The sequence below is a fragment of the Scylla paramamosain genome, chromosome 19 (assembly GCF_035594125.1).
Source record: "Scylla paramamosain isolate STU-SP2022 chromosome 19, ASM3559412v1, whole genome shotgun sequence".
NCBI lineage: Eukaryota > Metazoa > Arthropoda > Malacostraca > Decapoda > Portunidae > Scylla > Scylla paramamosain.
This window is the reverse complement of record NC_087169.1, coordinates 16396142-16423641: the sequence shown is the minus strand read 5'-3', so window position 1 is coordinate 16423641 and position 27500 is coordinate 16396142. Positions and strand designations below refer to the sequence as shown.

At 39.5% G+C, this 27500-nt stretch overlaps 3 protein-coding genes across 3 annotated transcripts in view; all 3 read left to right on the top strand.

The window, feature by feature from the left end:
* LOC135109751 (probable chitinase 10) overlaps nt 1–21690 on the top strand; it is a 53523-nt gene extending 31833 nt beyond the window's left edge. Inside the window, exons 2-19 of the mRNA XM_064021352.1 lie at nt 1155–1212; nt 3908–4086; nt 4595–4702; nt 5526–5763; nt 7863–8042; nt 10117–10240; nt 10504–10644; nt 10955–11123; nt 11925–12163; nt 13064–13269; nt 13739–13974; nt 14483–14629; nt 14962–15110; nt 15835–15982; nt 16539–16724; nt 17632–17754; nt 18410–18614; nt 20154–21690. Of these exons, the coding sequence (XP_063877422.1) occupies nt 1155–1212; nt 3908–4086; nt 4595–4702; nt 5526–5763; nt 7863–8042; nt 10117–10240; nt 10504–10644; nt 10955–11123; nt 11925–12163; nt 13064–13269; nt 13739–13974; nt 14483–14629; nt 14962–15110; nt 15835–15982; nt 16539–16724; nt 17632–17754; nt 18410–18614; nt 20154–20365 (3048 nt within the window). The 3' untranslated portion in view covers nt 20366–21690. The remainder of the gene's footprint in view (nt 1–1154; nt 1213–3907; nt 4087–4594; nt 4703–5525; nt 5764–7862; nt 8043–10116; nt 10241–10503; nt 10645–10954; nt 11124–11924; nt 12164–13063; nt 13270–13738; nt 13975–14482; nt 14630–14961; nt 15111–15834; nt 15983–16538; nt 16725–17631; nt 17755–18409; nt 18615–20153) is intronic.
* A 1148-nt stretch (nt 21691–22838) lies between these two features.
* On the top strand, nt 22839–25731 carry LOC135110068 (uncharacterized). The gene is made up of 4 exons (XM_064022032.1): nt 22839–22878; nt 23451–23731; nt 24237–24349; nt 25002–25731. Exons 2-4 carry the CDS (start codon nt 23513–23515, stop codon nt 25225–25227), a joined length of 558 nt encoding a protein of 185 aa, XP_063878102.1. The 5' UTR covers nt 22839–22878; nt 23451–23512; the 3' UTR covers nt 25228–25731.
* A 497-nt stretch (nt 25732–26228) lies between these two features.
* Nucleotides 26229–27500, top strand: part of LOC135109750 (signal transducer and activator of transcription B-like) — a 124989-nt gene continuing 123717 nt past the window's right edge. The window contains exon 1 of the mRNA XM_064021342.1: nt 26229–26251. The gene's annotated coding sequence lies outside the window, so the exon portion shown is untranslated. The remainder of the gene's footprint in view (nt 26252–27500) is intronic.

Here is a 27500-nt window from a genome sequence, read left to right as displayed (position 1 = left end):
AAAAAAAAAGAAGAAGAAGAGAGCTTACGTAACGCCCGTCTTTCCTTGAAGCTCGTAGTGTTGCGCGGCGGCGGCGAGTGAGCGCGGGGTCGTTATGGTCACGTGATGCAAGTCGTAGTGGAGTCGTACACACCTCTGGCACCTCCTGAGGACGACGCACTTTAATGATCTCTTGCTCAAAAAAAAAAGAGAGAGAGAGAGAGAGAGAGAGAGAGAGAGAGAGAGAGAGAGAGAGAGAGAGAGAGAGAGAGAGAGAGAGAAAAAACTCGGTGCCATAAAATCTATCTGCCATGACGCGTTTAATAGATTAATTAATTTATAAACTCCGTATGTAGAGAGAGAGAGAGAGAATTAATTTATAAACTCCGTATGTAGAGAGAGAGAGAGAGAGAGAGAGAGAGAGAGAGAGAGAGAGAGAGAGAGAGAGAGAGAGAGAGAGAGGAGTGGGGGGAAGAATGAGCTAGAGAGGGAGGGGAGTTATTCCCTGAGGGCGTCCCTGGGGGAAGGTCTCAGTCGCTTTCCAGGCCCCAAGGGATAGAGTGACCCAAGGGACCCATAATGCAACACTGGCTTACAATTTCCCAAAACTGGAAAATTGAAATGGATAATAACATGCTGATGATGACGATGTTGATGATTATAATTTTTCTTGCTATGTTATTTATTCAGTCATTTATTTTCTCTTGGTTATTATTGTTATAAGTACATTTCTTATTTTATTCGTATTTTTGTATTGTAATTCCTCTGTAGTAGTAGTAATAGTAGTAGTAGTAGTGGTAGTAGTAGTAGTAGTAGTAATGTTTCTTGCAGTGTATTATTTTTTTCTTTCCTATTGTTTATTATCATTATTGCATTTTCTTTTTATTCTTTACGTATTTTTGTCCTTTAATTTCACAGTATAAGTAGTAGAATTATTATTATTAGTAGTAGTAGTACTAGTAGTAGTAGTAGTAGTAGAAGTTATAATAGTAATAGTAATAGTAGTGGTAGTGGTAGTAGTGGTAGTAGTAGTAATGGTAGTAGTAGTAGCAGCAGCAGCAGCAGTGGTAATAGCAGTAACAATACCATAAAATCATGGTTCACCACTTATCATTATTACCAACACGTGCTCTTTAGCTATTCATTATATTGATCTTCATTTCTTCTTCCCGCAGAGGCTACGCTGGATATTACTGGGGGTTGTGTTGCTGGCCGCTCTCACCACATCCCAAGGTAAGCTAAAGGGGTAGGGAGGGACGTGGAGGGGAGGGGCAGGGGTAGTGAGGCAAAGGGGAGGGGAATTTTAGGGTGTGGGAGGAAAGAGAGAGGAGAGGGTGGTGGAGTATGGGAATAAGGGGTGTAGAGAGGGTGTGGAGTCGGGTGGGGTGAAATGGGTGCAGGGGAGGGGATGTGGGAGGGTGTGGGTGGAAGGAGGGTGGAGTGGAGTGGGACGGATGAAAGGGAGGGGACGTGGAAGGGTGTGTGGGGAGGGAGAAGGGAGTGGAGTGGGTTAGGTGAAGAGGACGGGGTGTGGAAGGGTGTAGAAGGGAGACGGGAGTGGAGTGGATTGGGAAAGGGGAGGGGGGTGTGGAAGGGTGTGGGAGGGAAGAGAGAGTGTGGAGGTGAGGAAAGGGGAAGGTAAGGGAGTTGACATTACCTCTGTACCTTGATCTATGAATACCAGGAAGGGAAAAGTACGTGCCTCATGGATACCTCCTTTGGATTACTATCTGCTCTGACGTTGAAATTTTCAGCTCACTTTTTGTTACCGCATTGAAATCTTCAGCTGGTTACCGCAATATAAAGCAATTTTTCTTATTCTTCTGACGACTCTTGTGGAATGTAATGAGGTTTGGGAGGTAATAGAGAGAAAATACAGTAGAGGAGGTAGAGGATTGGACGTAATATCTATTTCTGAACTGTCGAAAAAAGAAGAGAACAACGTTAGATGACTACTTTGGATAGTTTTTGGATAACTTTTTACTACCGCATTAAAAATCCCCTGTGTTCACTCTAGTATAATGCAATAATTCTTACGTTTTATGATTCAAGTCCATCTTAATACACGTAAACTTTTGGTAAACCATAAATCCACGTGACGAATAAGACTTCCATCCATTATTTTCTCTCGTGTGATCCACTTTTTGGACATGGGAGGAAAATACGAACATATGAAGCTTTTCTATGGATTTTTTTATTATATGGAAATTGAGTGATAACAGAGTGAACAGACAGACGAAGCCAGAGCCACGAAGGAGGAGGAGTCTGGTGGGAGTCGGTCATAGAAAGTGAAAGGTGACGTTAGGGAAGAGGAGGAGTAAGAGGAGGAGGAAGGGGACTGGTGAAGCGTGCGGCCAGCCAGACAGACAGACACAGGATTTTCAGTTGACTTACTCTACGTCTGAAATATTTCCCTTAAAATACACTTTCTTTTAGTACCTTATATTCGCAGCTTCACGTGACTCGTATAGGAGTAAATTAAAGAATGCAGGAGTAAATAAACACACGAATATTTCTCCCTGCAGTGTTTGAATGGAGCTGAACTTAATACGTTTTTGTCTATCGGCTGTGGTTGACTGCCCTCGAGTCTCCGCAGCCAGTCAGCCAATCAGCAAGTCAGCAAGTCAGCGCCGGACTGCCTGTGTGTGTGGGTTGGAGAGACAATCGTTTGACCACTTACTCGTTTTTAAAATTTGCCGACTTGTGCATTGATATTGTCAGGTTTTCTTTTCTTTTGCTTCATTTTTATATCGATCGCAGCCTTTAGACAATCGTGGGGTTTTGCAATGATCCGATTCTTGATATTCTTGGTGTGTAACTCGAGGAGAGAGAGAGAGAGAGAGAGAGAGAGAGAGAGAGAGAGAGAGAGAGAGAGAGAGAGAGAGAGAGAGAGAGAGAGAGAGAAATGCAGGAGAACACGCGATGTCTCTCTCTCTCTTTTTTTTTTTCAGTCTGGAACACACGCGCACACACACACACACACAACGTTACCTAAACAAATACAAACACAACCACAGTCACACACACACACAATCACACACACACACACACACACACACACACACACACACACACACACACACAGTCCATTCACAAGAGAGTTAGGCGAGGGAGACAGTGTAGCCAGATAAGGTGGACGGTACACACAATCTCTCTCTCTCTCTCTCTCTCTCTCTCTCTCTCTCTCTCTCTCTCTCTCTCTCTCTCTCTCTCTCTCTCTCTCTCTCTCTCTCTCTCTCTCTGTCTGCCTAGATGGCTTGCTACCTTGGCAACGGTGAGTGAAAGGTGTATGCGAGAGAGGGAAGGGGGAAAGGGGGGAAGGTGCTGGACCAGGTAACGTGTAGCTCGTCCCAGGTGTGGACATCTGAGCGTTTATGACACGTGTAATTTTATGTATGGACTTTCAAAAATCATCGTTCGTTCTCCTTCTCATTGTTTGAAGTAAGAGTATTTGTGTATTTCATCTTTGTTATCTGCAGTTTTCGTAATATTTCCTACTCAGTTAGTGGTCCTGGTTCAGAGAAATTAAGTTGTTAGCGCTGGTCATTTTTCTTTCCCGATAATGAAGCTGAAGATGATTATTACGAAGGGACGGGAAAGTGAACTGAGGCGAAGTGAAGTTAGTAATTAAGTGATGATTGTACATACTTACGTGCGTACTTTCAACTCTGACCTTTTGTTGCCTCATTAGCACTCAGACAGACAGACAGATACACACACACACACACACACACACACACACACACACACACTAGAAATTTAAATACAGCATTGAACAATCATGTCTTGCATGGTGTTTTCATCTTGCATCACGTTAAAACTGCTTTATTTTCTATTTATTTAGCTATTTTAACTTTTTTTCGTGTTTTATTTACTGATTTATTGTTCCGTCAATAAACTAATCAATCAATTATCTTTCCATCTTTAGAGCAACGCAGAAGGTCAAGATTTAGAAGCAGACTGAGAGCGGGACAGGCGACATCAGCTTCCGTTCAGACTGAGACAGCAGTGAACGCGGTGGGGCGAAGGCGGCTGGCGACGGGAACCTCAACGAATACTGTAGGCAGGAGACGGCAGAGCGGCGGCTCCTCCAGGAACAGAGTGAGGGTGAGGCTGCTGGTTGAAGGTCAGGGGGTTTAGTCTTTTCAACGGCACCTCCCTGATCAGGTTTTGTTTACGTTTTTTTTTTTTTTTCGTTTGGTCTGCCCTCTTGTTTCTCATATATCACATAATTGTCCTTGTATTTTCTTGTTTTTTTTTTTTTTCTTGTTTCCATGTCAATGTTGCCAAAAAGGAGTTCAACAATAATCCAGTTTTCTTCTCTCGTATTTGTTTACGGTTTCTTTCTTTGTCCGATTTACTCTATTGTTTCCATCAAATATTACTTAGTTTTCTGTATTTTTCCCTCTTTTCTTCCGTAAAATTATGTTGTTTCTTTCGCAGGTTCGATGCTACTGTTTTTAAAAAGTAGTTCACCAACAATCCAGTCTTCCTTATATAGGTTTGCTTTCTCAGACCTCTATTCATGATAAACCATTTCTTCCTCCCTTCATCTCTCTTTCTCTGTCTCTCTCCCGCCATTCCTTACCCCATTCATTTCCTTCTCCTCACCCAGATACGCCCTCGCGTCAACTTGGCAGGAGGAAGAAGAGACAACGATGACAACGGCAATGACAACGGCAATGACAATGGTAATGGCAAATCCGGGGACCCAGACTACAAGGTGAGGCCAAGAGATCAGGAACCGTATTTATAGAACATCTTAGCAACCAATCCTAACCTCACTCTTACATTCCTTTTTAATTTGTTTTGGTCTCTCTGGGTTGTGATAAGATTATTTTGAGGTCGCATGATTTACTTTTTTTTTTTTCTTTATTGGAGGACGTATCCGTGTGTTATCTAGGAATCAGTTACCACCCAAACCTAACTACAGCTCCTTCATAAGTCTTCCTTTCAGTTTGTTTTGCTCTGTTGGTGTTAGGATGAGATTATTTTAGGATCGCTAGATTTACTTTGTTTGAAAACCTTACACTTGTTTGTATAAAAGAATTACAGTTACTGCCTGTTCCTAACTATAACTTCCTTGCCTCTTCCTCTTACCAAGTTGTGTGTTACTACATCCTGTATAAACCTTCACTCAAACCTCCCTTCCTATCTCCTTCATACATCTACCAGTCACAGTTACCACCTATACTTAGCCACAACTCTCCCTTTACTGTATACTTCCTCCCGTCTCAGTTCATTTGTTACTACACTATATAAACCCTTTCTCAAACCTCCCTTCCTACGTCCCTCACAAACCTAGAAGCCACAGTTACCACCTATACCTAATAACAACCCTTAACCTTCTTTCCTCTTCTCTTCAACCTTCCTTTCTGTCTCCCTCTCACAGCTGACAGTTACCTTCCATTTCTTACTACAACTTCTTTGCCTTCTCTCCTTATCTCTCTCTCTTATCTCCTTTTCTCTTCTCTTATCCCTTTCTATCTCCGTCACACACCTGTACCAAACTACAATTCCCTACACCGCCTCTTTTCTCCTCTTAGGTCGTCTGTTACTACACCAACTGGTCGCAATACAGACAGAAGATTGGCAAGTTCCTCCCAGAGCACATCGACCCCTTCATCTGCAGCCACATCATCTACGCCTTCGGGTGGATGAAGAAGGGCAGGCTCTCCTCCTTTGAAGCCAACGACGAGACCAAAGACGGCAAGACTGGATTTTACGAGCAAGTGAATGGACTCAAGAAGCAGAACCCCAAGCTAAAGGTTCTTCTCGCCCTTGGTAAGTACTATGGTAACTGTAGTGGTGGCGGTGGTAGTGACTGTGGTGGTGGTGGTATTGGTAATTAGTTCATCGGTTCTCTGTAGCGGAACGTAGTGGAAACTTTCCCGTGTGTGTGTGTGTGTGTGTGTGTGTGTGTGTGTGTGTGTGTGTGTGTGTGTGTGTGTGTGCTTGCGTGCGTGTAGGAAAACGTGCTGTAGTGATAGTACTAGGGTGAGAGGAGAGAGAGAGAGAGAGAGAGAGAGAGAGAGAGAGAGAGAGAGAGAGAGAGAGAGAGAGAGAGAGAGAGACAGAGAGAGAGAGAGAGAGAGAGAGAGAGAGAGACAGAGAGAGAATCATAAATGTACTTGTATAAGTGTAAAGTGTATCTGGTACGTGTGTGTGTGTGTGTGTGTGTGTTGTGTGTGTGTTCGTGAGTGTGTTTAGTGAAAGCTTTCTCCAAGAGAGTTCAATGGTCATATTCTCTCTCTCTCTCTCTCTCTCTCTCTCTCTCTCTCTCTCTCTCTCTCTCTCTCTCTCTCTCTCTCTCTCTCTCTCTACAACAACACTTATAAACCACTATTACTACTACTATCACTACTACTATCACCACCACCACCATCACCACCACCACCATCACCACCACCACCACCACTTCATCTTCGGTTCTGCATAAGAATATTTAGGGTGAAAATAACCCTTAGGTGGTGTGAGACTAACACTCCTCCTTTTTCTCCTCCTCCTCATCATCATCCTGCTCCTCCTCCTCCATTTATTATTGTGAGAGTAGAGAAATCAAACGGCTTATGAAGGATTTGAGGGTCTGTACTTTGTAATCCTTTGTAATCCTCCTCCTCCTTCTCCACCATATTTTCCCTTACAGTCATACAGTCCTTGCGTCATTTCAAAAAAACAATTACACACACATACACACTTGGCAACAACAACGACGAAAAAAAATAAATTTATGTCAACCACGTGGTGTGTTATTTACGTCAACACAACTGCCTGCTAAACGTAAACAAACCTTCGTACACAGACACACAAGTTGTCGTACACGTGACCTCATTACTTTTTTTTCACACGGCCTTGCTCTTTGGTCAGCTTTCTTAATTCCCTGTGGAAAGTAACGCAAATGTGTGTGTGAGAGAGAGAGAGAGAGAGAGAGAGAGAGAGAGAGAGAGAGAGAGAGAGAGAGAGAGGTGGGGGGGATAGGAAGTTTTCAGATAACGAGTATCCGGAGAAAGAAAAGCGTAGGAGGGAGAGTTAGTGTGGATGTGGCACACGAGATTGCCCCAAGTGTTAGCTTTGGCCATACTACTGTCTCTGTCTCTCTCTCTCTCTCTCTCTCTCTCTCTCTCTCTCTCTCTCTCTCTCTCTCTCTCTCTCTCTCTCTCTGATTACATGCTCCATATCTTTTCATTATTAGCTGCATTATTGATTGTTTTATTAGTTCTCTTTTAATATTAACATTTCCTATTAATAGGTTTATTGTAGTATATTTAAGTTTTCTTTAATTATATACTCCAGTGATTTCTATTTAATACTTTCTCTTTACTCTGGAGAAGTGATATTATTATTATTATTATTATTATTATTATTATTATTATTATTATTATTATTATTATTATTATTATTATTATTATTATTAAATGCCTCACACGTTTATATTAATACCTATGAACTTATATACATAGTCTCCTCCTACAATGTATTCCCTTTAGCTTTAGCATTTTTTCCAGTTTTCATTTGGTTAGATAGAACTTTCGATACCAAGAAATTTTGCATTAACACGTATTTGCTTACAGTTTTCTTATTGAATACCTCACTCCTATATGTTCACGTATTAACCAAGATGTGTCTTATGTATCCTTTAATTCACTTTTCTCCTTTCCCCTTTTTCTCCCTTACTCTATACCTTACTCTTGTGTATCCATATGCATTAACTTATGTCCCTTTTCCCTTTGCTCCATACCACATTCGTATTTCTCTTATGAATTCCCTCAAATTCACTATTTTCCCTCTTTCTTCCTTGCATTACACCTCAAGCCTACGTATTAGTTTATGAATCCATTATATATTCCTTTTAATTCACTATTTTCCCTTCTCTCTTCTCCCAGGTGGATGGTCCTTCGGTACCAAGAAATTTAAGGACATGTCAGCCACGAGGTACACGAGGCAGACTTTCATCTTCAGCGCCATTCCTTTCCTGCGAGAACACGACTTTGACGGTCTTGATCTTGACTGGGAGTACCCGAAAGGAAACATCGATAAGGCTAACTTCGTCCTGCTCCTGAAGGGTGAGTGAACTGAGGATGTGAGAGGAAAGCGTTTGTGTGTGTGTGTGTGTGTGAGTGAACTGAGGATGTGAGAGGAAAGCGTTTGTGTGTGTTTGTGTGTGTGAGTGAACTGAGGATGTGAGAGGAAAGCGTTTGTGTGTGTTTGTGTGTGTGTGTGTGTGTGGGAGATGGGAAATGTGTGTGTGTGTGTGTGTGTGTGTGTGTGTGTGTGTGTGTGACTTATACGCCGCAATTTGTTCGTTTAGTTCCGTCTTGTTTTGCTTTTGTCATAGTTTTTTTTTTTTCTCTCCTTTTTCTTTTTTTCTTTCTCCTTGTGAAGGTCTTCTATGTAGGTTAGTGAAATCTGTCTGTACTGGCGTGAGAGAGAGAGAGAGAGAGAGAGAGAGAGAGAGAGAGAGAGAGAGAGAGAGAGAGAGAGAGAGAGAGAGAGAGAGAGAGAGAGAGAGAGAGGCAAAAAAAAAAAAATTGAAAAATACACGGAACAAAACAAAAAACTAGTTCTAATTTCTCTGCGTTTTTCTCTGTTGGCCATCAAATCAACCTGGCGTTTCTATTCCTTCGCTGCAAAACACATGACATATATATCTTAGTTTCATGGCCAGGCCAGATCTGTTTTTATCACCCATACGACACAACATTCTAGAGTAAATATCCTACTTCTCAATCTTAGAACCATTATATTAACTCTTAACATTCTTCACAATCAACTAAATAACTAGAGAGTGAACAAAGATATTTCGTCAAGATTTAAAAACTTTTACCGAATAATATTAGTATTAATTAATTGTAGCCACGAAATTCACTCTTATTCAGTACTCACAGTCAACTAATTTCTCTAAACATTACCATCAAAGCGTCATATGTACAGAGCTTTCTTGTCTTACTCTGAAAACCATTAATTTCGTCCTTAACAAAACATTCTTCACAGTCAGCCGATAATTGTAAACACCGCCACATTGGTTAATAGTAAACAAATTTACCTTCCGTTCAATCAGCTGATTTCTGTAAACATGTACACGCGGACGCAAAGAAAACAAAAATAATTAGCCTTAATTCACTTCAGACACTAAATTCGCCTTTATAAGAAATGTCTCAATGAGAGAGAGAGAGAGAGAGAGAGAGAGAGAGAGAGAGAGAGAGAGAGAGAGAGAGAGAGAGAGAGAGAGTATCCAAAATTACGAGCAGATTATATTTTAGACAAGAAACTTAATATACACCAATAGATTCAAAATGTTAGCCATCATTTCTTTTTAAAAATGTCAAATCTTTACAGAAAAATTGATAGACACGAATAAATAATGTAAAGCCACCATCAGCCATTCCTTCATTAAAATACTAAATCTTTACTAAGGAAGCGCTGGGATTCTAAAGCTTCAATACATCATAAGGCAACAGCAGACCGGACCCACAGACCAGTGGTTATTTAGGTCACGTGGTCCAGTGAATCTTTAGTCCACGTGGGTTTGTTGACACCGGCACACATTCTATGGATCCCTGTATGTAAAGGAAATTCGGTTATGTAATGCGTTTCTCTCTGGCACGCCTGAGTCATGCGAACCGCGGCAGAAGGGAAGGAAGAGTGAGGAAGATAAATAGATCTGTCTTTGGTAGCGCCTCTCTTCGCCCTTGCTTTGTTTATATTTCACGTCCACGTGGTGATGTTTACATAACTCAGCTGACTGGAAGAACTAAGGGTGAATTTAGTGCCTGCAATGAAGTGAGACTAACAATAAATTAATAAATGAATATATTTGTTTCCTTTTTAGTTGGGCTTCTCTTCAACCGCGTTTTCTTTACCTTTCGTCACACGTGATCTTTGCATAAATAAATCAGCTGATTGGGAGGGCTGATCTTATAAACCTGCCACTAGCGCCATAAAAAAAAAAAAAAAAAAAAAAAAAAAACACTTATAAACCCGTGGCACCTCAAATAGAGCTTTTTGGAAGCAATCACTATGCTGACAGAAATATTTCAGAATATGGTTCTTTCTCTCATTGAAGAACGAGACTCTGGTACGATCATAGAGCGCACATAAGGAGTTTAGATTTTAAGAGTTTTGTGTTCCCTTCCCCAGAACTGTACGAGGCTTTCGAAGCAGAGGGCAAAGAGACAGGAAGGCCACGGCTGCTGCTCACTGCTGCTGTTCCCGTCGGTCCAGATAACATTAAGGGAGGATATGATGTGCCAGCTGTCTCCAGGTAATGATGTTACATGTTTGTGTGTTTATCTGGTTGTTGTCATTTATTTAGGCTCGTGGTGCTTTGTATATCCTGGGTCTTCAGACAGCGAATTTCTTCACCTTTCTTATTCTCTCGTCCTCCTCATTTTTCTTCGGACTTCTTCACCTTGCTCATCTCCCGTCCTCCTCCTCCTCCTTCTTTCGTCTTTCCCTTTTTCATCCTTATTTCATTCCTTCTTCAGACTTCTTCATCACTTCCCTTACGTTTCTTTCTACCCTCAGATATCTCGACTTCATCAACGTCATGGCCTACGATTTCCACGGCAAGTGGGAGAACACAGTTGGCCACAATGCCCCGGTGCACGCCCCTGCTGAGGACAGCGAGTGGAGGAAGCAGCTTTCCGTCGACCACGCTTCCAACCTGTGAGTAAGGGAATGGTTGCTGGTCTCTCACCCTTATTGTCTTGTGGGTTACTGGAATTAAATTACATCAAAGGGAAGAGGTTTTTATTGGAGTTTTCAGCTAATGTATTTAATTTTGAGCGAGGGAGTAACTAGTGTCCAGGTAGCCTTTCTAGTAGTCGATGTAATGAATTTTTGACTCGAAATTAAAAGGAAACGGGTTTTATTGGAGTTTCCAGCTAATATTTATAGTTTTAAGTACTCTATGTGCTTAAAAGAGTGAATGAGATGAAATTTTAACATCTTCCTCACCTGTGTTGCCTCTCCTCAGGTGGGCCAAGCTGGGAGCACCGAAGGAGAAGTTGATCATCGGCATGCCAACATATGGCCGCACCTTTACTCTCTCCAACCCAGCACGCAACTCCGTCAACTCCCCGGCCAGCGGTGGAGGCGAGGCAGGGAAGTACACGGGCGAGGAGGGATTCATGGCATACTACGAGGTAAGAGGAAGTGGAAAGTGAAGGAGGGAGGAAAGGAGCATTATGTTTACTGTGGCATCAATTAGTCTCTGTTTTTGTTTGCTTCATAGCTTACTGTGAAGTGATTGGCAGGTTTTTGAAGTGAGGAGAAAAGGAAGGAAAGAAGTGTTATATTTACAATTATAGGTAGATGCAACTTCTAACACTAACATAAACGAGTCGCATAATTTCTTTATGGTATGTTCACAATTCTACATTTTTAAAACCTTGAAGTCCCGTGTGTTGTTTGGTGTGGCAGGCTGTGTAAATTAAGATTAGCTAGATAAATTAAATTAGAGTAAGTAAATTAAGTTAGCTAGGAAAATTAGAAATTATACTGCAGTTTAGTTAGCTAGGAAAATTTAATGTACTGTAGTTTAGTTAGGTAGGTAAACTCTTGAAATATCCTTATAATCTCTTGTAATCCTCTTTTATAACCATGAAACCTCCTGACAACATCCCTATAAACTCTCTAAACCTTATAACATCCCTACAAACCCTCAGAGCCCTTACAACACCCTTATACACCCTCAGATTCCTTACAACATACCTACAATCTCTCAAACTCCTTACAACACCCCTATACACCACTAAATACTCCTTACAACACCCCTGTGACCCTGTTATTAATCCCTCATTCCCCAAGTATGAAATAATTTGAAACCTCCTTGCAAAGCCTCATGAGTCATTATTATACCTTGTAACACCCTGACGAACCCTTGAAAACCCCTTAAAGTCCCCTTAAAATACACCTATAACTGTATTAATCCCGTGTTTCCCCAGGTATGCGAACACCTGCGGACGGGAGGAGAGTACATCTGGCATGAGCAGATGCAGGTGCCGTACATGGTGAAGGGGAAGCTCTGGGTTGGTTTTGATGACGAGCGTGCCATCCGGAACAAGATGAACTGGCTCAAGAAGGGAGGGTTCGGAGGTGCCATGGTCTGGACAGTGGACATGGATGACTTTACTGGTGAAGTCTGTGGTGGTGGTGTCAAGTACCCGCTCATTGGCATCATGACGTGAGTGTTTGGGGTTGTTGCGGGTTCTTACATGGGAGTGAAATTTGTGGTTTACTCTTTGTGTCTGAGGAAAGAATGTAAAAAGGGAAGGAGTTGTGTCTGGTTCTTTATTGGATTAGTATGATGTGAGTGTTTGGGGGTCACTGAAATTTGTGCTTCTTTCTTTGTTACCTGGGAAAGAATGTAAAATAGTGAGGGAAGGAGTTTTTCCTGGTTCTTTATTAATTTCTCTTATGGAATCAAAATCTGTTTCTCATTCTCCTCCTATCCTGAGAAAGAAGTTTGTGAGTTCTTGTATGGGATCAAAACCTGCTTTTTTCCTAATGTCCTGAGAAGAAACATAAGATTATAAGGCTCTCTTGTGTGGGATCAGAATTTGCTTCTCTAGTTTCTCTCATCCTGAGAAAGAATGTAAAATAAGTGAAGCTGTGCCCTATGTGTTTTTAATCTCTTCTTATCCTGAGAAAGAACATAAGAAAATAGTGGAAACTGTGCATGGTTCTTCATTGGATTGTCTTGTAGGATCAAAACCTCCTCTAGCTCCTCTTATCCTGAGAAAGATGTACCTGGTTCCTCTTTGGATCTTCTAATGGGATCAAAACTTGCTTTTCTCCTTGTATCATGGGAAAGAACATAAGATTAAGTTCTCTTGTGTGGGATCAGGACCTGTTTCTCCTCTTACCCTGAGAAGGAACATAAGATGATAAGGGGAGCTGTGTCTGGTAGTTGTGTTGTGGTTTTCTTATATATGAGGTTTTGAAAAGATGAAAACGTGCTCTCATATCATCCCTTAAAAATTAATTAATTCATTAAAGTGAGCCACATATAAACGGGTATCCATCCCTACATTTCCCTTACATGTATCCAGTCCTCTTCACCTCACCTTACGATCCTTCACAGAGAGGAGCTGCTGGGAAGACCACGAGGAGGCAAGGACGTGGACTGGGCATCAGTGACCAAGACTTCTGTAGCTAGACCCACCACCATGCCATCCCCCATATCAGTGGACCCCATGGAGGTAATCCGGGAGTACCAGGCCACCCTCAGGCAACAGCAGCAGATCAGCTCACGGATTGATATCATTGACATCATTCCTGAACTGCCAAGTGAGTCATGGGAGAGAACTAGAGGGAATGTGAATGGTAAACACTATGCTATGTTGTTGTTATGGTGTTTGTTATGAGTTAGTGTCTTATTTAAAGTGAGAGGTGTAGGTTAGGGAAGAAAAGTTAACAGAAGGTACTGGTTTGCTGTAGGAAAAAGGGAAAAATGGTGATGTGATAACTTCCACATTCCCTCTACCCTCACTAAACTTTTCCTGTTTCCTCACATACCCTCACCCACACATTCCCTTAACTCTCACCAAACACCCACACAACCTCTCTCAATCCCTTCACTCTCCCACAACCCTCACCAAATACCCACACAACCTTTCTCAATCCCTTCACTCTCCCACAACCCTCACGAAACATCCACTCAGCCTTGCCTAACCTCTATTCCCTGCATCCTTTCTCAATTCCTACACCTTCATCACATCTCTTATTCTCTGACACACCCCTCCTTTCACCCCACCAGAGGACGCCCCTAAGGTAATGTGCTACTTCACCTCCTGGGCTGTCAAGAGGCCTGGCGCTGGAAGGTTTGAGGTCGAGAGTATTGATCCCTTCCTCTGCACCCACGTCATCTATGCCTTTGGTGGGATGGAGAACTACCGCCTGGCTCCCGGTCATCCTTCTGATGTGGGTGATGGATTCAAGGATGGAATGTACACTCGCCTCATGAAACTCAAGGAGAAGAACCCCAATATCAAGGTAAACTCAGCAGGAAACTTAGGGATTACAAAACTCGGATAGTGTGATAGGAGAGTAATGCAGTTGTGAGATAGGGAGTTTTTGGTGTTATGATGAAGTTTGTTAGTTGTTAGGTTTTTTTTTTTGGGGGGGGGAGGTGTTTAAGGGAATTAGGAAAATTGAAGATTGCACTATAGTTGTGAAAAGAGTGTGTTTAGTGTGGTGTGTGAGTGAAGGTTGCTGGTTTTTGGTTTAAAGCTAGGAAAACTTAAAGGTTCCAATAATAAAACATGAAAACCTCAAAAGAAAATAAATAAATAAAAATAAATAAATAAATAAAATAAATAAATAAATAAATAAATAAATGACAACAAAACAATACTATCCATAACAGCTCCACTTGACCCAATAATAACATTTAAAACACCTGATCTTTTAACATTACTCCTTTCTCTCTAACCCCCACAGTATTTATAACTTCCAATCCTTACTATTTCTCATAACTATTTTTTATCCTTCATTCCTCCAGATTATGTTGGCCCTCGGTGGTTGGTCATTCGGATCCAAGCCATTCCAGGACCTCGTTTCCAGCCAGTACAGAATGAATGGCTTTGTTTACGACTCCCTGGAATTCCTTCGCACACACGAGTTTGATGGACTGGACATTGATTGGGAGGTGAGAGAGAGAGAGAGAGAGAGAGAGAGAGAGAGAGAGAGAGAGAGAGAGAGAGAGAGAGAGAGAGAGAGAGGTTAAGTAAAAAGAAGGATTTAGAAGGAAGATGTGTGTGTGTGTGTGTGTGTGTGTGTGTGTGTGTGTGTGTGTGTGTAAGAAAGTGTATTTATAAGTGTATTTGTTAGAGTGTGTATTTGTGTGTGTGTGTGTGTGTGTGTGTGTGGGTACCTTATCTCAGTCCCTCATCTTTACTCAGTTGTCACTTTGCTAGACACTAACATTATCCTCTCCACTTAGCCCTCTTCCCTCACACACTGCTCATCTTCCCTCTGCAGTACCCAAGAGGACCAGACGACAAGGCAAACTATGTGAATCTCCTCAAGGAGCTTCGTATTGCCTTTGAGGGAGAGGCATCATCCACTGGCCACTCTCGCCTTCTCCTCTCTGCCGCTGTGCCTGCCTCCTTCGAAGCTCTGGCCTCTGGGTATGTGTGTGAGGGTGTTTTTGTGTCTTTTTTCTTTGTTTTGTTAGTCTTGTTGGTTTGTAAGGTCAGTGAAAGGTGTAAAAGAAAAGCAAGAACATAAGGAAAGGTACAAGAAGTCTCTGGGTATGTAAGGGTATTTTTTATGATTTTTTTGCCTTGTTTTTCATGTCTTGTTGGTTTGTAAGGCAGATGAAAGGTGTGAAAGGAAAGTAAGGACATAAGGAAGGCTGCAAGAAGTCTCTGGGTAATGTGTATCAGGGTGTTTTTAGTGAGTGCTATGTTTCTTGTACCTTGTTGATATAAGGTTGTAAAAGACACAAGGTTTGAAGGAAGCATAAGAAAATAGTGTAAGGATGCTAAAAGATGTAAAGGAAGTGTAAGAATGTAAGGGAAGCTTGTGGGTATGTATAGAAAGGTGTTTTTTAGTGTGTTTTTTGTTTACCTTTGTGTGCATTGTTGGCTCTAAGGTTGATACGTGTAAAGGGAGTGTAAGAACATAGGGAAAGCTTTCGGATGTGTGTTCAAGAGCATTTGTATCTTGTGTTTGCCTTATTTGTGTATCCATATTGATCCATTTATTTATTTTCCCATCTTTCTGTTGCCCTTGTCCAAAACCATTATAAAAAAGAAGATAAGTAAACTGCATATATCTCTCACTATATATTCACACACAAACACACACACACACACTTCATCACATCTCACCCTCTCTTTCTCCTTCCAGCTATGACGTGCCAGAGATCAGTAAGTACCTGGACTACATCAACATCATGTCCTATGATTTCCATGGCATGTGGGACAACGTGGTGGGGCACAACTCTCCCCTGCTGCCTCTTGAGACGGCCTCCAGCTACCAGAAGAAGCTGACCATGGTGAGTGGTGATGGTGGTGGTGGTGATAGCTTAATAGGGGTAATAGTACTGAATGTTTTTTTTTTATTTTTTTTTTATAGAGTGCTCTGAGAATTTAATGTATGGTATGATGGGTAAATATATAATTACATTTTAGTTATTCAGTATAAATGTTGCTGTGAATTTCTGTTTTATACTGGAAATGTGAATGATCTGGAAAGCTCATTCAGTAAATATAGTTTAAGGCAAAACTTTCTGTAATAAGTCATGATAATAGATCTAAATAAAATACAAATAAGAATATAAAAAAAAGTTTAATGCAGACTTTCACTAATAATAGCCATGATAACTAACCTAAAAAAACAAAATACAAATAAGAATATAAAAAAGGAGTAATGCAGAATTTCGCTAATAATAATTATGACAACTAACCAAAAAAAAAATACTGCACAAATAAAAATACAAAAAATAAATAAATAAATAAAATACAGATAAAAACATTAAAGACTACAAAAACCTACACAAGACACCTCCAGAGACACTGATAGGCCAGACACTAACCAACACTCCCCCACAGGACTACAGCATCAAGGAGTGGATGAAGCAGGGGGCGCCGGCACAGAAGATCATGGTTGGGATGCCAATGTATGGCCGCTCCTTCACCCTCAAGAACATGACTCAGTTTGACATCGGCGCTGAAGTGATGGGAGGTGGACACGCTGGCCGGTACACGCAGGAGGAGGGATTCATGGCTTACTATGAGGTGAGTGTGAGGAGTTGTGATGTGAAAAGGAAGGTTTTTTTTTTTTTTTTTTTTTTTTTTTTTATGTGGGAGGGACACCAGCCAAGGGCATCAGAAATCTAACAAAAAAAAAGCCCATTGAGATGCTAGTCCCCAAGAGAATTTCCTGTTGAGGTAAGGGAAAAGAGAGGGAAAGTAATCTGTTTTAATTTAAATGTTTATTCTTGATTAAGGAGAAATAATAGTATGTGGATGAGGTGAATCTGGGGAGCTTTGATGCAAATAGAAAGTTAGTTATAGAGTTTTCTAAGGAAAAGGAGAGGGAAAATAATTTGTTTTTAAATATTGATTCTTGATGAAGCCAAAATAATAGTATGTGGAAGAGATTGACTAAGTTTTAGCTCTTCATGTGACATCATGTGGTACTGGATAATGACCATCAATAAAATATTGCACTGAGATGAATGGGCAGAATTTGTGAAGGAAAAATAAAAGGTGGGAAAGTTGTGTGCCTTCCAAATGAAAGCTGGCAATGATGTCCTGAATGGAAGGACATTGGTATCTGATGAAACTAACCCTTTCACTGCAATATGCAACATGTCACAGCACTAAAAAGCAATGTATGGAATCTTTGTAAGCATCTACAAGAAAGAAGGAGATAAAGAGGAACATATTTTGCAATTTCCAGCCAGTACAGTGTTGGAATGTGGCTATAGAACAAGAAAATATGACTCAGATTGGTTAGTAATTAAGGAAACGTGTGCCAAATAGCAATGAAAGGGTTAAATATCTACAAGCCATTGCATGGAGACAGAAGGGCAGAATTTACAAGACACAAAGAGAAAGATTAAAAAAGATGTACCCTACCTAATAAATCCCCCTTGAAGTAACCAGAATAGAACACAAGTGAAGCCCACCCCTCCCTCAGGTGTGTGACTTCCTGTATGAGGACAACACCACACTGGTGTGGGACAACGAGCAGCAGGTTCCCTTCGCCTACAACGGGGACCAGTGGGTCGGCTTTGATGATGAGCGCTCCCTGGGCGTCAAGGTGAGACTCTTGTCCCTGTTGGTTGTTGGAATCCCCTTTATGATTTCATTTACTTATTATTTATTTATTTTATTTATTTATTTTTTTCTAGTTGGTGAAAATCCCTCAGAAATTATTAGTATAATTGATTTTTCGTCATTCCTGTATGATCTAAAGTCTTTTTGCTGTAAAATGATAAATGAGACAAGTGTTCCTCATTTCTCTACAGTATAAAGTCTGTTGTCACTATTAAAGCCTTTTGGAAAGAAGAAATAAGGCTGGTCTATCTAGTTCCTTCACAATCAAAGGTCTGTTCTTGCTAGGAGTCCCTTGTAGAAAGTGATTAAGCTGATACTTTTAATTCTTCCACAGTTAAAGATCTACTGTTAGTGGGAATTCCTCACAGAAATAATAGATCTTGATACTTTCTTTATTAATGATCTGTTCTTGCTGGAAATCCCTCACAGAAAAAAAAAGATAAAACTCATCCTAATTCCCTCATGATTAAAGATTTACTGCTGCTGGAAATCCCTTAGAAATGCCTCATAACTGACCCTTGAAGAAATAGAAACAAACAAGCCTCATAACTGACCCTTGTAGAAATAGAAACAAACAACCTTCATAACTGACCCTTGTAGAAATAAAAACCTCACAAGTGACTTTCTTTCCTCCACAGGGCGACTGGCTCAAGACGAAGGGCTTGGGCGGAGTGATGATCTGGAGTGTGGACATGGACGACTTCCGAGGCAACTGTGGCACCGGCAAGTACCCGCTGCTGTCCTCCCTCAACGAGATGATGTCCAACTACTCTGTGGCACTCACCTATGAGGGCCCCTATGAGAACACTGGCACCCTGCATGGATCCAGTGCCAAGAAGGACCGTAAGTGTTGTTGTTTGTTGTTGTTGTTGTTGTTGTTGTTGTTGTTGTTGTTGTTGTTGTTGTTGTTGTTGTTGTTGCTGCTGCTACTGCAATGAAAGATTGTGTTATCAGTATTGTTAGTGTTGCAAAAAAAAGGGTTGTGTTATTAATATTATTAGTATTGTAAGAAAAGACTGTTATTAATATTGTTACTGTTGCCAAGAAAAATCCTGTGTGTTATTGGTTATTATTGTTGTTATTTTTATTTATGTTTTTATTATTATATAGATACATAGGTAGATTTTTTATTATTCATTGATTTATTTTTTGTTTAGTGGCAAGTTTACTAGTTTTGTTATTGTTATTATTTATTTTTTTTATTATCAGTTTTCTTTTTTCACTTTTTGTTCAGTTATTAGTTTACTACAGCTGTTGTTATTGTTATTTTTTATGTTAGCAGTAGGAGTAATAATATTGTTTCATTAGTATTTTTATTATTATTATTATTATCATTATTATTATTATTAGTTGTAGTTGTAGTAGTAGTAGTAATAGTAGTAGTAGTAGTAGTACAAATTTTCTTTGTCACCTCATTTAATTTTTGTTAGAATTTATTCATGTTACTAGGCATAACACTCTCTCTCTCTCTCTCTCTCTCTCTCTCTCTCTCTCTCTCTCTCTCTCTCTCTCTCTCTCTCTCTCTCTCTCTCTCTCTCTCTCTCTCTCTCTCTCTCTCTCTCTCTCTCTCTCTCTCTCTCTCTCTCTCTCTCTCTCTCTCTCTCTCTCTCTCTCTCTCTCTCTCTCTCTCTCTCTCTCTCTCTCCTGCTATTCCATTCCCATTAAAATCTTCTGTCATTTTCAGTAACATAACACACTTGATCATTATTACTTTCCCTCCTTTCCCAGCAGCTCATATTTTCCCTTTTCCCTTCCCTTTCCCTTGGTCCTAATGTGCTTGCTTCTACATTTCCCTTTTATAATTTGCTTCCTGGAGTTTAAAATTTCCTTTCTTTATCTACTTACCCTTACCTGGCTTCCACTTTCCCTTAATTGGCTTACCTGAAACCATTTTAATTTCCCCATGTGAATCTTGAATATTTGGATGGTTTCCCTTTTCCCTTCACCCCCTTTCCCCTTTCTCTTTTCTCTTCATCTTTCTCTCCTCTATATCCTCATTCTTTGTTCCCTTTGTGATTCGTAGATGTATTGATTGTCTCTTTCTCTTTTCTCCTTCTCTTCTTTCTTCCTCCTGCTTCCCTTCATACAAGTCTTTCTTCTTTCCTACCTTTGATTTCTCTTTCACTTCTTTTTGTACTTTCTTTTCTTGCCTCCTCCTCCACAGAGTTCCTTTCTCTTATCTCCTGTCTTTTTACATATTTACCAGTTACTTTGTATCTTTCTTTCCCTCATGCAACGTGATTCCCTGTCTTTCCTTTTATCTTCTACCTTTCTTTAGTTTTGTTCCCACTTTTTCTCATGCTAGCTAATGTGATCTCTTGTTTTTCCTTTCATCTTCAATCTATGACTTTTAATTGTAATCCTGCCTTTCCCTTCCCCCAGCCAACGTGATTTCCTGTGATGAGGCAGACGGACACATCAGCTACTATGAGGACAAGCAGGACTGCACACGCTACTTCATGTGTGAGGGGGAGAGGAAGCACCACATGCCTTGCCCTGTCAACCTGGTATTCAATGCAGCCCAGAGCGTGTGTGACTGGCCCGAGAATGTTCCTGGGTGCGAGACAGCCATTTCCAACCCTGCAGCGCGGTGAACAGACTCAATTGCTGATCCTTTTTAGCTTATAATGCAAATTTTCTATATTGGAAGTTTTATTTTCTTTGATTGTTTTGATTTTGATGTGAACTGCAAACTTTTTAGGTCCTCTATATATCTGAACTTTTTATTTGTGTTTTTGTTTCCTTATTTTGGTTCTTTTTTGTGTGTATATTTTTTTTTTATTAGATCTATTCTTGTTTTGAATTGATAATGTTGGGTTTTATTGTTATTATTGTTATACATATAGTTTTTTTTTATTATTATAAAATGGTAAAGCACTGAAGAATAGAAAATTTGTACATAACTTTTTATTTTTATTTACAATTGAGGAAAGAATCTGATCAAGAGAAGAAAAAAGAAAAGAAAATCTTTGCTTACTTCACAAGAAAGAAAAAAGATAGATCAGATAAGGCATTGAAATATTGTCTTTTATTTATTTATATTTTATTTATCATAACTTTTTTTATTATATGTAACTAACATATAGCAGATGCATGACTTCTATTACGTATGAATGTGTATGAATTTTTTGTGATAATCTTCCATTACCTAATTATTTTTTTGTTACAGCCAGTCTTCACATACAATAGATTTTTTTGGTCACGCGCAAGCTTCAGTTCTGTCTGTCACCCACACGCCCTATATTTATTCTGTTCTGCAAAGCGTTCTTCTTGTAATTTCTTGGACGCTGTGTTGTCTTGTTCTGTACTGTCATTGGGGAATAGATAGATATATAAAAACAAATGCATCCACTTTCACCTTCGTCACTTTAACTCGACAGTGACGATGGTGATACAACTTGACAATGGGAAAAATAGGGAAAAAAACACACATACAACTTTGTCTTTCTTTCTTAATTTTTTTGTGTATAATAGTTTTTTTAAGTGTTATAATGATCCAGTTTTTCTTCCTTTAATTTTTTTTTTCAAGTCTTTCCAAATGTGCATTTTTTTATTACTCATTTCACTTTGCAATGGATAAACACACACACACACACACACACATACATAAATACAACTGAAAAAAAATTATAATACATATGCTGTATTATATACATATAGCAGCAAGACAGTACTAGAAAAATACTACATAATTTAGCCATAGTGGAAAAAATAAATAAATATATATATAGTATACTTAATATGCATACACAAAAAAAGGAAAATTTTCAAAGGTATACATTCTGATTGCTGGATTTGAAAGATGTATTGCCTGAAGTTACCCCCTACCCCCCCTTATCTGTACCCCCTTCCCTCCACCCCATAGAGCATCCAGCAGTGTTTACTAAGACTGTGAAATAAATGTAAATATGGTTTTTAATTTTATATTGTTTTCTTGATATGTATCCTTTTATCTTTATTTTTATTTATCATTACTATTAGATGTGAAAGTTGTGGGAAGACTTGAATGAGATAAATGGAGTGGAAAATAGAAACTGATTGATATTAGAAAAAGAATGGAAGAGGAGAATAAATAAGGGAAGGTGCACATCAGGCCTACACATGGCAGTCCCTATACAAAATACACCTACACAAAATACACCCTATACAAAATACAGCCATAAATCTGTCTGTCTTTAAAAGCTCCCTAATGACTCAGCACTAACAACCAAATTACTAAGTCTATTCCATTCATCCACCACTCTGAGAACCAATTCCATCCTGTGTGTTGAAGAGGAGAGAGTTCGATGCTAGAGATAATATGCAGATAAGTGGAAGAGGAGCACTTGATGAAGAGAGACTTAGATATTAGAAGAGATGGGAGAAGAGTGTTAGATGCCAGAGAGATGATAGGTAGGGAGGATAAGAGAAAAGCATTTGATGAAGAGAGAAGAGTGTTAGATGCTATAGAAGACAGGAAAAGACATGAAAAAGAGCATTTAATAAAGAGAATAAGACTGGATTTGCGAGATGCCAGGCTGAAGAGAAGGCAAGGAGGGACAGATGGAGTGTGAAGAGAATTGGATGTATGGATGACATAGAGATGAGGGAAATGGATAATGAAAAAGGAATAGATGTAAATGGATGGATATAAATGGATGATAGAATGGATGGATAGAAGTAGATGGTGATAAAAATGGAAGGACAATTTAAAGGGATGGTAGAGAGATTGCAGAAGAAGAACAGCTGATGAAGAGAACAAGAGAATGAGACAAGATTTGAGAGATGTGAGGCTAAAATGGAGTCAGAAAGAGAGAGAGAGAGAGAGAGAGAGAGAGAGAGAGAGAGAGAGAGAGAGAGAGAGAGAGAGAGAGAGAGAGAGAGAGAGATTCCCAGCTAGAAAGGGAAAACGCATAATGAGAGAAAGGCCTGAGTTCAAAGAGAGAGAGAAAGAGACAGAGCTACAGAGATAAAGAGATGAACCCCAATCAAAGTACGATAATCACTGAATCTCTTAACCATTTGCCTGTGACGTCATCATTGGTCTTCCCCTTATAAGGAGAAGCTGGACAGATTGAACCTCAGTGTGACTCGAACCGTGGTTTAGGAGCTTGCGACGGTCCGCCAGGTGAGCTCAGGTGTACACACGTGCTTGTATATTAAAGAAAGTGATCTTGTGTTTTTTGGGGTGTTTTTGTTTGTTTGAAAAAGAGAGAGAATTTTAAGGTATGGGTTTTATCTTCAACTCTTTCACTATGATATGCACCCAGCTGATTCTAAAGGATATTGTGTACAATCTTAACAAACACCTACCAAAAAAGAAAAGGGATTGAATGTATAGTTTCTTCAATTTCTAGCCAGTAAAATGTATGGAGGCGACTGTAGAGAGAGAGTGAGTGAGAGAGAGAGAGAGAGAGAGAGAGAGAGAGAGAGAGAGAGAGAGAGAGAGAGAGAGAGAGAGAGAGAGAGAGAGAGAGAGAGAGAGAGAGAAAGGAAGTCTTAAAGATTTTTTGTTATTAAGAAATCTATTTTACCCCTAAACACCACCAAAAACTAACAAACTCAGTAAGCAAGAAGGGACCATATACCAAACGAGAGGATCAAAGCACAGAGACTTAAACAACACGATGCTTATACTTTCATACGAAATCACAATACATACTTACATCATATCTCATTTTTCCCTCTAAACTCCACCAGGAAAGAAGAAAAAAGGAATCCAATCCCACACAAGAGAATCCAAACCTTTTAAGCCCCACAACATGACGATCACCTACTTCAATGAGACCGCCGTCAGGACCCCGGGCGGTGCTGCGACAACTGCGGGATCCATCATTCTTCAGGGCGCCAGTCTATTGTGGGGAATCGCCAGCGTCCTCCCAGCAGCCATGGGACGCAGAAGGAGACACGCCCCGGGCTCCCCTCAGTCCTTCAGTCACCAGGAGGAGGAAGGAAGCTTAGTCAGGGATGTTTTGTTTAAGGTGTGTGGTAGTGGTGGTGGTGGGGAGTTGGGGAGGATGGTGAAGCGGTAGAGTGGTGGTGATGAGGAAGATAGTGAAGGGGTGGTGGTGATGGTGAGAATAGTGAGGGATGGTGGCGGTGATTGAGGTTCTGATGTTGTAAGGTAAAGGGGGTTGGTGATGATGGGGTTGTGAAAAGATAGTAACGGTGGTGATGGTAGTATTTTTTTCTTTTTTTTTAAGGGTACATAAGTTAAAGAGACGAAGTTAAAGGGTTTCAGAGCGGTGATGGTGGTGGTGGCGGCGGTGAGACTGAAAATGTGGCTTAAGTGGTGTTTGTGGTGGTGGTGGTGGTGTTCTTATTCTCTTCATTAATTCATTTTTCCAGTCACATATTCCTTTTCTCCCATCCATTCATCCATATAACTTCCCCATTCATCCACCTCTTCATTCTATTCCTTCTAATCCATCCACCTAACACTTTACCTGTCCATTCATGCATTCCCTTTTACTGCTCCTTCGTCAGGTTCTGGATGACTTGGATAGCCCTTCATGCCTCCCCCTGGCCCTGTGTCACGCCACCAGCCTGCCTGAGAGCCTGCAGACACCTGACCACCGCGCCATCGTCTCCCTCCTCAGGTAAGTCTTGGGTCATGATGTGTTCCTTAATGGACGTGTGTTTGTGTTGTGTCATTTTTTTTTCTGTTTATTAGTTGTAGTTCCTGTTTTTCTACCGTATGTTTTATATAACGTTTAATATTTTCATCTACGTATTTGTATTTTTTCCTTTGTCCTGTCCTCCCTTTCATTAAACTTTCTCCTTCCATTCATTACTCGTAGCTTTTTCTCTCCTATCTCATCCTTCCTACAACGCTTAAGTTTTCCATCTATGTATAAACTTATCTCTCGTGCATCCTTCCCTCAGTTTTGTCTCAACATTCCTTAAATTCCATTCTTTTCCTTCTATTTATCACTCGTAACTCTTTCTCTCTTATCTCTTCTTTCATGCAACGTTTTTTTTTTTCCATGTTTCTCTTTCGTACATCCCTGCAATTATCACTTAGTCCTGTCCCCACATTCCTTAATCTTCCTTCTATCATTCATCACTCGTAATTTTCTATCTTATCCCTTCCATCAATAATATAACCACTCATACAGTACAACCTTGCATCCTTCCCTCAGTCACTCCCCATCCTACTCTAAATTTCTACCTTCCCGTTCAAATGTAACCTTCTTTTATCCTTCCTTTCCTACAACGCTCAACTTTTCTCTCTACTATTCCTTCCCTCAGTCCCATCCCCGCCTTCCCCGTCGCCTGGCCAGACATCACCAAGCCTGCTGCCAAATACCAATACGCAGCCTTCCTGGGCCAGTGGGCGGGGAGCTCCGGGGTGCCTGAGCAGTGTCGCCGCGTGTTCCCTACTTGCAGTCTATCAGGCGCCGACGTGATCAACCTTGTGGCCAGTTGGAAGCTTCCGTGCAAAGATGAGGAGATGGGTAACAAGATCGAGCAGTGAGGGGTGTGGTAGATGAATTAGTGGTGCGATAGAACAATGAGAGATAAGATGGAACAATTGATATTAAGATAGAGCAATGAAGTACGAGATAGAGTATTAAATAATAAGATACAGCGGCGAATAACAATTTAGAGCAATGAAAGATTAGATAAAGCAATACATAATTAGATAGATCAACTAATAATAATCCAGATCAATGAAAGATAGGATAAAGCAGTGAGGAATAGAATAAATTAAACTCGTATATCTGATTAATATTTTAGAAGCGGTGTGTATACATTAGTTGGGCATACTCAGGTTTTTTATATGCATAGTTTCATGTATGGTCTCTTTTTGTTTTGTATCTTATATAGGGTGTAGTTTATAGTGTAGGAAGTAGTTGTATGATGTATGGATAGTCTTTCCGTCCCAGTTTTTGTTAATGCTCATGTCATTTGTTGTTTTATTACTGTATATTTGTTACTAACACGTTGAGTTTTTAATTAAAGAAGATTTTTATCATTATTATGTGTTTATTTTTGTACTGTATTGTGTTGTAATGCACTGAAAAACGTATTATTGATTTAAAAATATTACACATAAGAAAATAAAAGAAAGAATAAGAATTAAGGAAGAAAATGTTGATTTTAAAATATCACACAAAAGAAAATTAAAGAAAGGACAAGAGAAAGACGAAAAAAAAGACTAAGTCAAGAAAACACTTAAAGACGAAACATTAAATGAATATATAAATGAATAAATATATATTAATTAGATAAAATTATTAATTAAATGACATAATTAAATAAATACATTAATTAATAAATGAATAAAAACATACCTAATATTACAGAATGGAGTGCCGTTAGAAAGAACACTCCCGCCACGACCAAGACCAAGACCACAAGACTGACCAGAGGCACAGGGGCAAGGCACGCAGGTTGCTTGCTCAGGGAAGACTGCGTGAAAAGAAGAATACACTGCAAACCACATGTGCAGAAAAGGAAATAGGGAATCAAGTTACAATATGGACGTGCAATATAAAGTAAGTACTGTGTGTGTGTGTGTGTGTGTGTGTGTGTGTGTGTGTGTGTTTTCTTGAATACGTTAAACAATTTCACTACCATATACTTTCTCTTATAATCTTTCATGATGTTCTAGACACTTATTGTTGTGGTGACAGTGTAATAACATTAGTGTCTTCATTTGAGTTAAGTTAGATTAAGTTTGGCAAGGTTTACAGTAATTCAGTTCATTAATGTTATAGCTAATCCCTTCATTGTGCAGATCATGAGTAATAATAAAGAATTGTATTTATTTATTTATTTTTTTTTTTTGCCAATAAATAAATAGTCCCTATCTGGAGATCAACCCACTTTATTTATTTATTTATTTATTCATTCATTCTAACGTAAACTTCTGGATATATATATATATATATATATATATATATATATATATATATATATATATTTTTTTTTTTTTATTTATTTATTTTTTTATTTTTTTTTTTTCAAGTTCATATACATATATCAGGCTGGGATGTGCTTAGTGATAATTCATTAACTCTAAACATTGATTTTTTTTACACCTTATACATATTCCTGATTTACGAAGCAATAACCTAACCTACAGGCAAGCCACATCCTTATGATATCCGAATAAGGGTTAAGCTAGGATACAAATTAAGGAAGAATGCTTTGTAATTTATAAGGCGATTTAAATTTCCTGCCTCACTCTGTTACATTAAGGGAGGATAAGCAAATGTGCGTGTGATTTACAGATACACATACAGGTGCGTTATTTTACGAGTCAAGTTTTGTTCTGTTCAACGAATGTGTTGAGTTAGGGATGTACTCTGCGTTTTCTTTGCCATGAGAGAAAATGAGGTTGTCTTATGGGAAGCTTTGTTAGATCGTTGTTATTATTGTTGTTGTTGTTGTTGTTGTTGTTGTTGTTGTTGTTGTTGTTGTTGTTGTTGTTTTGTTCTTGTTCTCCTAGGTTTTGTTTTTGTTCTTGTTCACGTTCTTATTTTTTTCTCTTTCTTGTTATTACTATTTTATTGTTATTATTTTTATTGCTGTTGTTGGTTCTTGTTCTTATTATTATCATCATTATTATAATTACAGTTATTATTATGTAAGAATAAGAGAAGAGTCAACAAGCTTATATAAGGCAAAATTAAATACACGTTTTCCTCCGAGATATTAATAGAATTTGCAGACAAGTAGGAAGATATAATTCACGTTTTTATTATGGTGTGATTATGCAATTAAACAATTAGGCGAAACAAA